The sequence below is a fragment of the Theobroma umbraticum genome, unplaced genomic scaffold (genome assembly GCF_002168275.2).
Source record: "Theobroma umbraticum cultivar Fairchild unplaced genomic scaffold, ASM216827v3 scaffold_204.0, whole genome shotgun sequence".
NCBI classification, from domain to species: domain Eukaryota; kingdom Viridiplantae; phylum Streptophyta; class Magnoliopsida; order Malvales; family Malvaceae; genus Theobroma; species Theobroma umbraticum.
Window position 1 is genome coordinate 127,810 of NW_018397267.1, and position 15,215 is coordinate 143,024.

Sequence of the window (15,215 nt, forward strand, 5' to 3'; positions counted from 1 at the left end):
AAATGCGCGTTTTCCTTTGTCCACGTTCACTTTCACATTTATAATTCTAAATAAATCTACGCCTCCTTCGTTAGGCGTCTGCCTCATCCACCAAGCAATAGTAATTCTCCTGATAGTATACTATTGGTAAAATACAGGGTTTTGATAACGAAATTTCCTACAATCATCATCAGTCAAGTAATTCAAGATTTTCTTTTCCTTTTCCCTTGCTCGATGGGCATAAAGTTCGTCATTCCCCTGACCCAAGGCCAAAAGAGGCAGCTGTCACGGGCCACAGTCCAGACCCACCAGGAGGCCCAAGAGGGGTGCCCACAGCCAGTCCAGTCACACCAGGGGGGCCCAGAAGGGGTGCGGCCCACGGAGGGGGGCTGCTGGAAAATTCAAATTTTCCCTCCCAACCGATTTTCTAGAACCTTTCAAAACTTTAGAGGGAAATCTTTTGGGGGGAATACTTTGAATTGAAAACTTTGGAGGGAAATCTTTTGGGGGGAATACTTTGAATTGAAAACTTTGGAGGGAAATCTTTTGGGGGGAATACTTTGAATTAAAAACTTTGGAGGGAAAAGTGGGTGGGGAACCTTGGCTATAAATAGCCCCATCCACCATTGTGTAAATCATCCATTTTTGCATCCATTCTTGCATCCTTTGTATTTCAATTCATTCAATATAAAGAGTTTAGTTTTTCTCTAGCATTCTTTCCATTTTTCCTTCCTTGTTTATGCAAGCTTGCTTGCCGGCTTAAAGCCATTGTGCGGGTGTTGAGCGCTTGTCGGGTGAGTAAGGCTGACTTGGGTTCTACTGCCGAGCTAAGGGCTGAATCCAAGGCCGCACGAAGGTGGTCTTAAGAATCGCCCCGTGACACAGCCTCTTTGTTATTTAGGAGCCCACCTACACCTTTTTCCGTTATGGGGTTGTGATGATCTCAGCACTCTCTTTGTCTGGAACGGGAATCATTTGAATACATTGCTTTCCTTCCGAGCCAACTGAATCTGTTACGCTGGCCACACAGTATTAAGCTACTCAGTGACTATGACGTCCAAGCTCCCAGTGTCACGGGGTCATTACTCTCTCTCTCATAAACCGACTTATAGGGGTGTGCAGCACACCCGCTTATAAAGAGCTCAAGACCTCCCATTCCTGTCTGATGTGAGATAGAAACACTTTCCTTATGACACCAGGACCAGGATATATACTTGCCATCCTGTTCCATGATCCTTCTTTCTGTTTCACGCACCTGTTTTTCTCTGCATTCATGTTTCATATATTCCATTCCATGGCATTGCAATGGCAAATGCTGAAAGCAAATTACATTACACAATGAGGCTTCAACCCACACCACGCATTGAACTTCCATCCCCCATTCTTGGCCTATTCCAGAAGTAGATTGACAGATTTCAAATCTCTGATCAGGGATAACTACACACCTAGTTCCCCATCAAGCACTGCCAACCTCTTTGATATTCTTTTGACATTATCACAATCTCTATATATAAATAAATCAAGTACTACAAAGGCAGCCGTCCTGAAAACGTAGGATTGTCAGGGCAGAGTCCATACTCGATATAATGACAAACTTTTTTAATTTGGCTAAGAATGAACTCCATTTATTAAATCCAAATAACCAAAATCCTGAAGCACCATATGTTTGTCAGAATAGAGTACAAGAAGAAGATTGATATATCTGCCAATTATAAAACTTGAATACAAATGAGCATAGAAGAGTGGGAATGTTTGACATCATCCCACCCTCATCTTTGTCTGTGTCTTTGACACTCTATTTTTCCCTCTTGTAAATCTTCGCCAAGAAGGACTTCAACACTGCTTGCACTGCTTTGCTAGGATGAGCATCGATTGCAGTTATCAGCTTCTCATAGCTCTTGCTTTCATACTCCTCAAATACACCCTGTCAAATCAGATCAAAGATAAACAGTAAAGATCAAAGATAAACAGTAAGATCAAAGATTTACAACAATCAACCCTGAAACACGTCCTGCATTCTGTTTTTATTTAAAGAAGAAATCCTGAAATATCAATGTAGAACCTTGAGATTAAGCTCATTGTACAGAGCTTTTACATTAGCAACATTGACGGGGTCTGGTTTCCCATAGTTCTCCTGGAAGTAAAAGATAACATCAATGAGTAACCACACCGAGATTTACAGAAAATCAGACAACTTATAAAACCAGTGCCAATCTTACATGTAACACTTTCTTCTGCTCTTCATTGCAGATTTCCAATGCTTTGACCACCAACCAAGAGCACTTAAAATCTTCAATATCAGTTCCAATCTGAGATTACAAAGAGCTTGTGTAAGAAATCCAATAACACAGATAGACGAGTCCATTTTACATTTTAATTTTCAAAGACAGACTTCGAGTTCCATCATCCCGAGCTCACCTTACCAATTGTCTCAGGATCACCGAAGCAATCCAAATAATCATCCTGCAGAAAATAAAACTCAAATAATTAACATAAAGGATCTGACAAGAAAAGAAGGGCATCTAAGAAACAAATTCCATCCGACCCAAAAAAAAAATATTGCTCATTTTGGGAGTGATAAACCTTGCTGAGGCAATTTTTAAGACTTTAAGAATTCAGCTGAAATCAAATCACAAATTATAGTGACTAAATAGAATAATGCTTTAAGTAAGTGAGTTTTGATAGATTTAAACAATAGAAACATTTAAATTTACACTAGTATTGAACTTCTGGTTGTCACCTATCCTAGTCGTCATAAAATTGCAGAAGTTAAAGTAAGATGTGCTCTGCCAAATATTACCTGTACTTGAAAGTAGATTCCCATATCAACGAGAATGTTCTTTACATCAATGTGGTTGTCAAGATTCTCGCCCGACATAACCAGTGCACATGCAACCTGGGTTCATTTAGGTAATATAAGTAGCAAATAGCCCATACAACTAACAAACCCTGATGTCAATAATTAAACGAATTTAGAGAAAACCTCCATGTAAGAATATGAGCAGTAGATGCAACCTAAATAGATATGCAAAACATAAGTAGCAAAATGGCCTCTTCAAGAGGAGATATAGCCAATAAAGCAGCAACTAGTGAATCCAACTAACAACCTTCTGATAAACAAAACTACAAATTAAGAATATTCAAGAGTAGATGCAGGGAATTAGGAGATCGTGTGCTTCATCAAATTTTGGCACGAGTTGTGTGTGGCTAGCCCAACAGCAATATCATCAAAATCACTGAATTTTGAACGGTGGTAATGTCCTTTAACAAAACACAGCAGAAAAAAGCATTGCTGATAATTCAGTGCGCATGCTTCAAGTGAAATGGAAGTTGATACTCACAGGAAGATAGAATGAGTAATAGGCAGTCTTGTACTGAACAATGCGGCGGTGCCTGCGGAGAATTTTAACCAATACATAGATAGTAAGATACATAAGAATTACTATTTGAAAGAGTTGAAACAAAAGAAAATAAAATGAGGTGACTTGTGGAATCGATGCTGATTTATTCTCATTATGACTGCAGAATTTGATGCCAAGCAACACAGGCAATATTTTATGGTGGAATAATTTGTCACTGTTTGACTACAATATGACAACAGGTCAGTTGCCACTTGCATTATGCATAAATAGTTCAACAATCGTTTTTTCTTGAAATAAATAATTGCTAAAGCTTCACTCACTGTGACAAGGAGTATTTGGATAGATCTTTTTCTCCTTCAAGTGTTGTAATCAGATCTATCATCTGTCCTGAAGCTGTTTGAAACTCCACCTGCGTAAAGCAAATGTCTCAAAATATTTAGGATATTTTTTGAATGAAGATAATTTAGAAATATCCAAATTAATTACCTCATTAAATAAATCTAGCAGATCTACATAGTAAGGTTTCTCACGAAAGTGATTTTTGAGAATCCTGTAGATGTGATTGCGAAGTAGAATACCATCATTCACAGCAATCAGACCAACCTACGAGGCAATTTATACAAGTTAATTGTTTTCATAGAGGGAAAAATACGAGAAAAAAATGGATATATAACGTGGGGTCAGACTTGGTATAAAGTACAAACCTGGGGCACTCTAAACCAACAAGGATGGCCCCGCCGGGTGTGAGAGTTATCCATTATGTCATCAAGGACAAGAAAATATGCCTGAAGCTGTATTTAGCGAGAAATCACAATTTGTCATCCCACATAACAGCATAATAACTAGCAGTATCTTAATAAGAAAAATAATGGGAAGCAGCATGGCAGAGTGATAGAGAGCGATACCCATTCAATACACCAACCGAGAGCACTTGCAAGAAAAATCTCAACTTCAGTCAATTCTTTTCCTTCTTTCAATAGACGGTAGCTATCAATTACAGAGAGTCCCCGATTCAGCTTCCCTGAGAACAAATAAGTTGCAGTCAGTCCAGGAAGAGCCAAGCCAAGAGAAGCTGAAAACACACAACATACATAAATCAGATTAATAAAGGCAGAGGAATATATGTTAAATTACCTCCAGGCACATTGTAGTCGAGCATCTGCAGTGGGTAAGGAAAAGCAGATGGTCAAACCAAAAAAAAAAACTATGGAGCACAATAATGATATGATGAAGAAAGTAGTGGCAAAGTAGCAGAGAGAATCCGTGAAGAAAACTCAAGCGCAAAACACAGAATAGAGTTGGTATAACCCTATAAGTCTATAATAAGAATATTCCAACCAAAACGAAGAATTGGGTGAGAATGAAACGTGAATTGAAATGAATATCTCTACAATAAAATGGGTGGACGTAAAGCATCAAACTGAGGTCAGAAGCAGAAGATGAAAACATAGTATCGGTTAATAAACGGAAGAAATGAAAAGCGAGGGAAGGTGAAAATGAAATACCCGATCAACCCACTGACGAGAAACATCAGTGAATTCGAAAGAAGGATCCTCAAGGAGCTCCGATTTGAGCTTGTGATAGACTTGGAGAAATGCTGACCTGCGATCTGCCATTAAAGCCAATGTGTTTTTTCGAGATTGAAACGCCCCTCTCCTCTCCTCAGGAACAGTGAAAGCAGCAAACAGGAGATCGCCAAATTGCTCAGTTGTATTTGTAAAAACAAAAAATAAAGAGGTGAGGGCTTTGCGGTTCACAATAGGCTGGTGCTGGAGCTGTCTTTTATAGACAGAAATGCGGGGGAGGACTTGACTTTTGCAACTCTTTCAACCAATGCTAGATTATGAGTTAGGCAATTAGGGGTGCGTATTTTGTGGAAATTACAGCGCCTGCCATTGCCCAGAGTCCGCCAATGCCATACCAGTTTGAAATCGAGATTCCTTTTGGTGAATTTATTTCGTGACCCAAACAATGAAAAAAGAAATGACAGGCAGAGGCATGCATGATGCAGAAGAAGCTGAAGATGGGTGGCATAGGGGTCTGTCAGTGGTCACATGCCTGATGCCTTGCCTTAACTCACATTTCCTTTCGCATACTCATAAAAATAATGCCTACTGCCTTTAATCTCATTTGTTCAACTTGTCTCTCTTGCCAAACACCAGCTACCAACACGCACTACTACTACTACTATTATTATTATTATTAAATAATACAAAACTCGATATTATTCCTTTGCAATCTCACAATGTGTCTTATTTCGATTTCAATCAATCTACTCTTCCCCATTTTCTGCTTTCTTTTTCTACATTATTAGTTACTACTACAATTTAAGACTTAAAGACTTTAAACACTTTGCCCTTGCTTCTAATTATTCCTCATATCTCTATCTACCCTAACTCTATTAAGCATACATTTGATATATTAATAAAACTTATACCATACACTTATTATGTGCCTATCTATACCTAACAGTTATCATTTATAGTTCAATTACGTTTTTTTCGCTTAAAAGTAAAAGATAATCAATGATATTCCGTTACTTTGTATTATGATAATAATAACGTGTACATTGTTATAAATATCATTAATTGTGTTTTGATTTTATTATTTAAAAGGATTTGAATAATTATATCAACCACGACTTTGCCAACTATCTAAGGTTTTAGATTTAAAAATCTAAATTTTTAATATTAAACAAAATAAATATGTTATTACGAGTGTTGGTCATCATTTACAGCTCAATTATACCTTTTTTAGTGTCAAAAGTAAAAAAATAATTAATGATGTTCCGTTACTTTGTAATATCATGATAATTGTGTATAGATAATTATAAATATCATTAAGCTTATTTCAGTTTAGCTATCCAAAAGTATTTGAATAATTATATAAACAACGGTTTTGTCAATGGATGTTGTAAATATTCTTCTTAAGTATTAAAGGTTTTTAATTTTAAACTCTAAACTTTGAATTTTAAGGAGAATAAATGTATAATTACCAGTAACAATCATTATTTACAGTTCAATTGTATTTTTTTCTCTTAAAATTGAAAGACAATCAATGATGTTTGATTATTTGTATTATCACGAAAATAGTGTGTAGATTATTATAAATATCACTAATTATGTATTAAGTTTACTAATTTAAAAGTATTTGAATTTGAATAATAATATTAAAAATGGTTTTGCCAACGAATGTTGTACATTTGTTCTAAAGGGATGCAATAAATGTGTTATTATTAGTAACGATTATCAATTACGATTCAATTATATTTTTTTGTTTTAAGAAAAGGAGAATGGATGATGCTCTGTTATTGTAATAATAATAATAATGTGCAAATTATTATAAATTTTTTACTAATAAATGTCATAAGTTTACTATACAAATATTTATGGCTAATGGTTTAGGCAGCGAAAGTTGTAAATATACTTGTTAAGTTTGTTAATTTAAAAATCTCAATTTTGGATAGTAGGGTTAGAGCAATTATTAATAAATTAAGGTTATCATTTAAAGTCCAACATTTTTACATTTTTTTTAAACAAAATGAAAGATGTTTGGTTATTTATATTATATTATGTTGGGATGATAATAGGATTTTATAATTATTAAAAAAATAAACAAAATAAATTTTTTATAAAGGCAACACGTGGCAAAAAATGATAGCGTGAGTTAGGTAGAGATTGGTGAGAGGCAGGGTGTGGAGGTGGGAATCTCAGGAAGCTTGACAATGGCAAATAATAATATAGTAAGCTCAGCTCATGTGATGCTGAATTCTGTCATGTTTGTTTAGGACGGACCGCGGATGTTGAATATTGCTTCGCAGCAAGGTGAAAAACAAGGGCAAAAGCCGAGCCAAGCCAAGCCACCAACCACCATATTAATACTATAAAATTGCATGAGGGGCAGGTTATTCAACGTCTGACTTAGAAACTAGAATCAACTCTTTGACTTTGTCAAGTTTGGCGTGTTTATTGTGCATCAAACTACATGTGCAGGTTCAATCCACTATCTCTGCTTTTATATTTATATATATATATATGTATCAAGACTTTAATATATAAAACAATTCTCTCTTCTCTTTGATTTACCATTTCCATTTGGACACATCACACCATAGCAATAAAACTACTGGTAGTAGAACTAGTCAAAACATGCAAGTCCAGACTTTTGAAAAAACGTAAGTCAAATCAAATGTGTTATCTTGGATTTGGTGTGGTGTGAAGCAATCAACAACTTGGACTTAATGTAATGGGCTTGGTTGGATGTGATGGGCTTAGTTTGTGTTCATTGCGTGGGGAAAAAGCCAACAATACTACTTCACTTGGTCAGTAGTTTGGTTGGTGGCAAGGATGGAAGCAGTCAAGGGTGAGAGTCCAGGCAGAGGCAGTGGTGCTGAGCTCCTGTCTGGTGCGAGCGTCAAAGCACTGTTGGATTCCGTCGACGCATTTCTCTTCGATTGCGATGGTTTAACTGATTCTTTTTTTTCGTCTCAAACAATTTTATGATTTTTGAATGTTTAAGATTGCTTGTATTGATACTAGTTTAATAATGGGAAGGAGGCAATCCAATTGCAGGCGTCATTTGGAAGGGCGACAAGCTGATTGATGGAGTCCCCCGGACGCTGGAAATGCTTCGATCCAAGGTCTCTCTCTTTCACCCTTGCGCTTTCCATTTCTTTTAATTTGATTATTGAAATGCGAAAACAATTTTGTGGTTCCTTCAGATTAATATTACTAAACAAGTAAGATTTGATTTGATTTGATTAAAAGGGGAAGAAGCTGGTTTTTGTCACCAATAACTCCTCCAAGTCCAGAAGCCAATATGCTGACAAGTTCCGTTCTCTCGGTCTTTCTGTTGCTCAGGTTCTTTCTTCTTCGTCTTCTTCGCAGCATTCAATATATTAACCCAAAAAAAAGAAACCCTGCTCTGTTCTGTCTGACTCTTTTCTAGGATGAGATATTTTCGTCATCTTTTGCAGCCGCTATGTACTTGAAGGTCAACCAGTTTCCTCCTCACAAGAAGGTTCCCACTTTTTCATTTTTACTTCTTTCACTCCTTCAACACTGTAATTTCTTATTACGCTGCTCTTTACTATACATTTGAATCATCTGTTACTATTTAATTCTGCTTCCCCTCTATCCAAATGGGACGCAAAACTTGCTACATTGCAGCTTTTGCTCCTCTTACAACAAAATTTACTATATTTATTTCTTCTTCACAGTTTTCTGAATTTGTTCGGTTTTCAGGTTTATGTCATAGGTGGGGAAGGTATATTACAAGAATTGCAGCTTGCTGGATTTACCGCTCTTGGTGGCCCAGTACGTTCTTCATCTTTTCCATGCCTCATTTATCATATCCATAAATGTAACATTTTCACTCTCTCTATCTTTTATTTTATCCGAGAGATACATACCATACAATTGACATAGTGGAGCACTCCTTTCACCTTGCCTGTTGCTTTCTTGTAGTGTGTATGTTTGTATCTCACCATAATTTACCCCTTTCTTCTACTGTGTTTGTTTGTCTTGGATCACAATCTCTTGCTTAATTGAATTCTAATTGCTGAGAGGAAATATTTATTGCAGGAAGATGGAGAAAAAAGGGTTCAATTCAAATCAAGTGGTTTCTTTGAGCATGATAAAAATGTAATGTAACATTTCGCCCGCAATTTCTCTGAGCATTTGATTTGTTCTTTTTCCCACATTAGTTTTCTAACAATTCAACTTCAAACCCCAGGTTGGAGCAGTTGTTGTTGGAATAGATCCAAGCATTAACTATTACAAACTTCAGTGAGTTAATAACTTCATCTTCACTTCATTTTGATGTTAAGAGTACGGAATATCAACTTCTTTTGTTGATTTTGAGCATATGCCTGTAAAACTTCTACTATGCCAATTCCTCAAACATGGTATATTTTGTGCAAGTGCACTGAAAATGTAGGTTTGAAAATTATGTAGTAAGCAGATGTCTACTGACTTTGTCTTTGTTTTCTGGAAAGCTTTTTAGCATGTTCTGTAAAATTACAGTTATGTTTGAAAGCCGCCCTCAGTCAAAATAACTTGGAACCTCCCTATATTTCTTTATTATGTCATTGCAACCTTGGGCAAATGCTGAACCGTGTACAGTCATAAGACATTATCTTTCTTTGATCAGCAGCATAGTTCCTTTAGTTCCTTAATTTATATTTAATTGTAAAAGGTATAATTTTTCTATATATGCTTCTATCTCATCAACCCAAGCATATTGTTAAACTGCGACAGCTTGGTGGCTTAGGAACATTGAGGAGATGTTAGGGTAAAATGTTTGGCTAGAAGAGTAGCGAATGCTAATAATTTCCTTTAGTTGCAAGCCTAGACTAGGTCTAAACAAACTCTTACTAGATGGGTTAACAGGTAAGAATTGGCATTGCATTTTGTTTGATGCTTTCTTTAAAATAAATTCAACTGGCAGGTATGGGACCCTTTGCATCCGTGAGAACCCAGGGTGCCTGTTTATTGCAACAAACCGTGATTCTGTGGGACATATGACTGATCTACAAGAGTGGCCTGGTAAAGAAATTAAATCACATCTGCAAAGCTTGCTTGAGAGTTCTGCTTTGTTCTTTTCTTAGTTATTGTTTGTAGGTGCGGGCTGCATGGTTGGTGCCATTTGTGGGTCAACTGAAAGAGAGCCTGTTGTAGTTGGAAAACCGTCGACCTTCATGATGGATTTTTTACTGCAGAAGTAAGTTATTTTGATAATGATGTACACTGACCTTACTGTAATAATTAAGATAATCTTTTTATGCTATGTTCTTCTTTGCAGATATCATATAAACACATCCAGAATGTGTATGGTGGGCGATAGACTAGATACTGATATTTTATTTGGACAAAATGCTGGCTGCAAAACTCTGCTTGTTCTTTCAGGTATGTATATTGGTATCTCATGTTTTTAAGTAAGATGTGACAAGGTGTTGTATTATTTCTTGATGTGCGCAACGGCTAAAATTTCAGGAGTAACAACACAATCCGAGCTTGAGGACTCCTCAAACAGGATTCAGCCAGATTATTACACGGGCAAGGTTTCTGATATTCTCGAATTGTTGGGAGAGTGACCTGATTATTTTTGGGCTTGCTACAAGGAAATGTGAAAAACATTCCCAATATATGGGGAAATTGAGCAGATTGTTGCATGGTTACACTTTGTTAGGATGGAAAATCACTTATTTTAGTTGCCTTGAGAATCTCTTATTAGCATAACATGAAGATAAGACCTTCTGGGCACCGCTAAGGGATGAAATATGCAAGTAAATAAAAAGTCTGGCCAAAAAAGTCATCATTGAACTAGTCTTCATCAATTTGGTCCGTGGGATTGAGTAAATAAAAATTTTCTTTGAAATAATATACTAATAAGTCATCTTAAAAAATTAATTTCATAAGCTGCAGAATTAAATCTTCTAAAATGAAATTTGATAACCGAATTACCTTCGAACTTGCACTTAAACAAGAAGAACGCAGTTGCTGTATTATCATTGCATTATAGGTACATTGTTGTAGGGGATAAAACTTTATGTGAAGCAACTCCACTTTAGGTGACTGGAGTATGTAATGTCTGATTTCGAGAGCAGAAGGTTTTAGGTGAAACTTGACATGCTTAAGGTGGTTAAATTTAGACAGATGACCCGGATGTGTTATAGCTCTTATTCAAAACACTGTAAAACAAAACAATTGTTTACATTAATGCGGAGAAACAGTACAGAATATGGGTCTAGAAACTTACTTCCATGACAGATCTAAATCCGCAGCATTATAAATTACATTGAAAATATTCTTAATAAAAGAGTTACTAATATCATTCTTGTACAACGTGTAAGAAATATCATATGGGAGCCTTCCAATTTGAAATATACAGCAGAGGATCGGTAGATGTAAATATAACATCAATCATGAACAAGCTTTAGATTAGAGTGTCAAGTTTTTGGACATTTTCAGAGTTGTTGGTTAAGTAAGATAGAAGTTGGCTGAATGGATTACATTTGTTCAACAATTTCAGCTAGTCGCTCAAAACTTGACACTAGGCTTGTTCAGAATTAATCTTATACATATGCTTACTGATCCTGTGTCATATGTTTTTAATTGGAAGGTTCCCGTACTTAGTTATGCTCATATGATATTCCCTTCCGCCCATACTTGGCTATGTTCATAGGATATTTCTTACATGTTCTACGGAAATGATATTAGTAACTCTTTTATAAAGAATATTATCAATGTGATTTGTAATGCTGTGGATTTAGATCTGTCATTGCCTATCATGGAAGTCAGTTTCTGCTCTCCTATGTCCTGTTCTGTTTCTCCTTATTGACATAAACAACTGTCTTGTTTTGCAGTACTTAGAATAAGAGTTATAATATATTCCAGTCATTTGTCTGAATTTAATCACTTTAAGCATATCAAGTTTCACCTAAAATCTTCTACTGTTAAAGTCATGGATTACATACTCCAGTAACCTAAACTGGAGTGGCTTCACATAGAGTTTTACCCCTTACGGCAGTGTATTCGACTGTCAAATTTCATTTTAGAAGATCTCATTCTGCAGCTTGCGAAATTGATTTTGTTTGATAACTTATTAGTATATTATTTCTAAGATAACTTTTGGCTCAACTTAACTGTTCTTACTCACACTCAAACTCTGTTAGTTGCATCCTAGTTCAATTTATTTTCCATGACCCGTGTTGCATTTAAAAAACAAGATGCTTTATAGCACGGATTTTGTGTGACAAAACAACTTTATTGATGTTACTTAACTTGTATGATCAGCTCTATGCTACTAGTGGCTTTCAAGATTTCCAAACACAAGTTTCTAAGATTTACAGTGCAGGCTTTTTATGGTAAATTATGAGTAAGATTTCAATTTCCACGCTCCATGTTCAATGTCCACTGCCACTGGATAAAAGTCCTTTCTCGGTATGTAAATGAAAACTTCCTTCTTTCCTTCTCTTCTCCATGAAACATTCTTGATCTAAGATCACTGAAACTTGATCCTGTCCCCACTTCTAAAGGTGCTCTGACAGTAAGGATTCATGCATATAAAGCCCGAAATGCCATTTACCTTTTGTGTAGAGATACATGTAAATTTGTGATTCAAAATTTATATGCTCGCCTTTGAAAGGACTAATATTGAAAGCAACATGGATAACAAGGTCTAAATGTATCCGCTCCTACATTATTATCTCATATATCAGACCACACTTAAGGTCCATGTTTAGTACCTTTGTCTAGGAGAGAGTATTTAATATAAACTACTCACTATGTCAATTACAGCCGGAAGAACCCATTGCAAGGAGCAACTTGTCAGTATTGGAAAACTGGGCAACCTTCAACTTCAATGCCAGGAGCAGTAGGGCAACTTGCCAGGGGGCAGTGATCATCTAATTGGGCACCCCACCAGCTAGGTCCATTAATACCGCTCATTTGTAATGTGAAATAGCAAAGGATGGCCATGAAAGCTACCCCAGCATCTAACCCAGCCGACAGAATGTAGTTGTGCCGCGCCCACCAGCCTTTGAATCTCCTATAGACGACAAAGTTGAAGAACATGCCTACAACACCCCAGCACCAGTAATTTACAACCCTGGCTGCTGGCAAAGCCCCTGAGCCTCCTATAATTAACGGCATGTTAATGAGCTTAATCCAGTTTTGCTCAGGAAAAATGCGAGAGAGTACCCACACAGGGAATGGTGCAAGGATGCCAATAAGGAAGAAGTAGTTCATCTTAGAGTACAACCCAAGACGACCAAACATCCGCAGTGGTCCAACCACACCCCAAATGATGGAGGCATTGTAGAATATGTCATCTGCAGGGCATGTCCATGGGCTTCCTTCTGGCAATTTAGATGGATCGCAGATATGCTTCACTGTTGTTAGGAGCCACCAAGCAGTGCCAAAATAGACGGAAGATGCAATTACAGTTCCTACCAACTTTAGTAAAGCTACAACATAAATCAGTATCGGGGTTTCATTTCATGATTATTTGAGCTAGCTTTTTCTGGCAGTAAAGCTAGCTATTAATGTGAGTATCAAATCTGCGAAATTAAGAAATTACCTGAACAACAAACATTGACTTTGGAGGAATTTTCATGTAATGGCCTAGTTTGAAGTCCTGAAGAAACAGAATTGCCTGTGCCGTGCTTATATAACCATAGGTCTTGAAAACCACATTTGCAAGCGGTTTTCCCGAATAAATGTAACCGATAATCAGCTCAGCAATGACATTTAGTCCTAGTTGCTGCACAAAAAATTCATAATGTGGTGAATAGAACTAATTAGCAGGTCAACAAGTCCTTGATTAGGAATATACCTGGTTAGTGGTTGCCATAATCACACCAATCGGGAGAGTGAAGAACAAAGCCAAGCCGATTGCCAAAAGGACTCCCCAGTAAGGGAGTTGCAACTGTCTGCCAAAGCCTTCACAAGGAAGCATGGCAAGTCCAATTACAATGGTCAAGAGTGTGTAAAACCACCATTGTGGGACAGGTTCGTAGTTTTTCTTCATCAATCTATAATGGACATCGCTAAACTTATCCTGGACTGCTGATATCGCTTGTTGCCAGATTGTCCTGTAGAAGATAAAAATTGAAGCATGCTAGATCAACTGACAAGTACATGGATTACGATATCCATGTCAAGCTATGGAGGAGAATAAGGGTATCATATTAAACTGAAAGCACATTATAGTTTGTGATTACTACATGTAAGCGGTAAGTACCTTCCATGGAAAATTACGACATGAGACATTGTAGCAGCCAGTGTTGCAAAGCTAAGACCATAAGAATATACAAAGAAGACACTCAAGTTTATTTTGCTATAGCCATCGTATCCTTGCTGATTGAATTCGAAGGTTGTGTAATTTAAAACTCTTGAAACATCATATTTTTCCCCATCATCAGTGAACACATGCGATGAGATAATGGGAAATCTCCTGGCTTCATAGGAGTTACTCCAGTAAGCTATAGGGAGTAATATATAAACTACTATGACGAACCCCACCATGATGTTAATTACAGCAAATGCAGGGGTGGCTAAGGGTGATTGTAAAAAGCTAGCTACAGTTGACCAATCCAGGGCAAATGATCCAATGCCAAGACCACCGCGACCAGCACCAATTATTTGGGCTGTGACGGAGTCCTTCCATACCCAACAAACGAAGGAGAGAGCAGTAACAGATGGGAAAAAATAGTTGGGAACAATAGAGTATGCGAAACTTGATACGAATACCACAAGGAAGAACTGCAGCCTTGTTAGGCCTCCTTTAGACCTAACCTCAACGTCATGCAACGCCCTACAATGAAAATGAATGAGTTTGAAATTGTAAATATACATAGAGAAATGTATGGACAAACTGCAATGTAAAGTGGGGGTGAGGATAGGAAGAGAGAGCACCTAAAGAGGGACACCTGAATCAGGTTATTAGGCCACCACATATAAGGAGAATCAACAAGAAACTTTCGGAAAATTCCAGCCCATCCATATCCAAGCATCTGAATATATATATTCCATAAGAAACAGTCATGGAACGCAACAAAAACTATTACTAGTTCATATACGTTCTAGTAAATTTAGATGTCTAGTCTAGTAGGTTCGTAAGTTTTATTAGAAACGTGTTCTCTAATGAATTGGTATTGTATGAAAATGTATCCAGAGTACACAGTGCCTTTTTCCCTGGGGAGCCGCATCCCAACATGAACGTACCGTTTAAAAGATCCTAGTAATACTTTAACGTCCTCAAATTCAATATTAATATGAATTATGTTCCTGCCATGATTTGGAATTTCTGCCTAAAATTGGAATTGAAAGGAGTTGGACAAAAGTTTGACCTGGGTCGATTGAGCTAGCAACA

At 36.9% G+C, this 15,215-nt stretch overlaps 3 protein-coding genes across 3 annotated transcripts; 1 reads left to right on the forward strand and 2 right to left on the reverse strand.

Moving 5' to 3' along the window:
* Nucleotides 1-1,574: 1,574 nt before the first annotated feature.
* On the reverse strand, nt 1,575-5,126 carry FPS1 (farnesyl diphosphate synthase 1). The gene is made up of 12 exons (XM_021438501.2): nt 4,847-5,126; nt 4,476-4,500; nt 4,247-4,362; nt 4,046-4,132; nt 3,828-3,944; nt 3,662-3,750; nt 3,321-3,372; nt 2,780-2,875; nt 2,398-2,442; nt 2,199-2,288; nt 2,042-2,113; nt 1,575-1,903 (listed from the first exon to the last, which is right to left on the reverse strand). The coding sequence occupies exons 1-12, from the start codon at nt 4,955-4,957 to the stop codon at nt 1,775-1,777; spliced, it is 1,029 nt and encodes a 342-aa protein (XP_021294176.1). The 5' UTR covers nt 4,958-5,126; the 3' UTR covers nt 1,575-1,774.
* Nucleotides 5,127-7,632: 2,506 nt separating this feature from the next.
* Nucleotides 7,633-10,563, forward strand: PGLP2 (2-phosphoglycolate phosphatase 2). Its single transcript, XM_021438436.2, has 11 exons — nt 7,633-7,802; nt 7,913-7,980; nt 8,108-8,200; nt 8,289-8,360; nt 8,585-8,656; nt 8,924-8,983; nt 9,075-9,127; nt 9,789-9,886; nt 9,962-10,061; nt 10,143-10,246; nt 10,334-10,563. The coding sequence occupies exons 1-11, from the start codon at nt 7,688-7,690 to the stop codon at nt 10,432-10,434; spliced, it is 936 nt and encodes a 311-aa protein (XP_021294111.1). The 5' UTR covers nt 7,633-7,687; the 3' UTR covers nt 10,435-10,563.
* A 1,694-nt stretch (nt 10,564-12,257) lies between these two features.
* Nucleotides 12,258-15,210, reverse strand: LOC110423699 (oligopeptide transporter 1-like; the record flags this gene model as incomplete). Its single annotated transcript, XM_021438004.2, has 6 exons — nt 12,258-13,297; nt 13,422-13,604; nt 13,677-13,935; nt 14,085-14,657; nt 14,759-14,856; nt 15,193-15,210. Coding segments are annotated over 6 exons (1,758 nt in total), but the record flags the coding sequence as incomplete, so codon positions are not given.
* Between the last annotated feature and the right edge of the window lie 5 nt (nt 15,211-15,215).

Excerpts from the sequence above, each read along its gene's own strand:
- FPS1 (XM_021438501.2), bottom strand. The coding sequence starts at position 4,957 with ATGGCAGATCGCAGGTCAGCATTTCTCCAAGTCTATCACAAGCTCAAA. Across the intron at positions 4,501-4,846 it reads CTCGTCAGTGGGTTGATCGG|ATGCTCGACTACAATGTGCC; the intron begins GTATTTCATTTT and ends TACCCACTGCAG. Across the intron at positions 2,289-2,397 it reads ATCCTGAGACAATTGGTAAG|ATTGGAACTGATATTGAAGA; the intron begins GTGAGCTCGGGA and ends TTGTAATCTCAG.
- PGLP2 (XM_021438436.2), top strand. The coding sequence starts at position 7,688 with ATGGAAGCAGTCAAGGGTGAGAGTCCAGGCAGAGGCAGTGGTGCTGAG. Across the intron at positions 7,981-8,107 it reads TGGAAATGCTTCGATCCAAG|GGGAAGAAGCTGGTTTTTGT; the intron begins GTCTCTCTCTTT and ends TTTGATTAAAAG. Across the intron at positions 8,657-8,923 it reads TTACCGCTCTTGGTGGCCCA|GAAGATGGAGAAAAAAGGGT; the intron begins GTACGTTCTTCA and ends TATTTATTGCAG.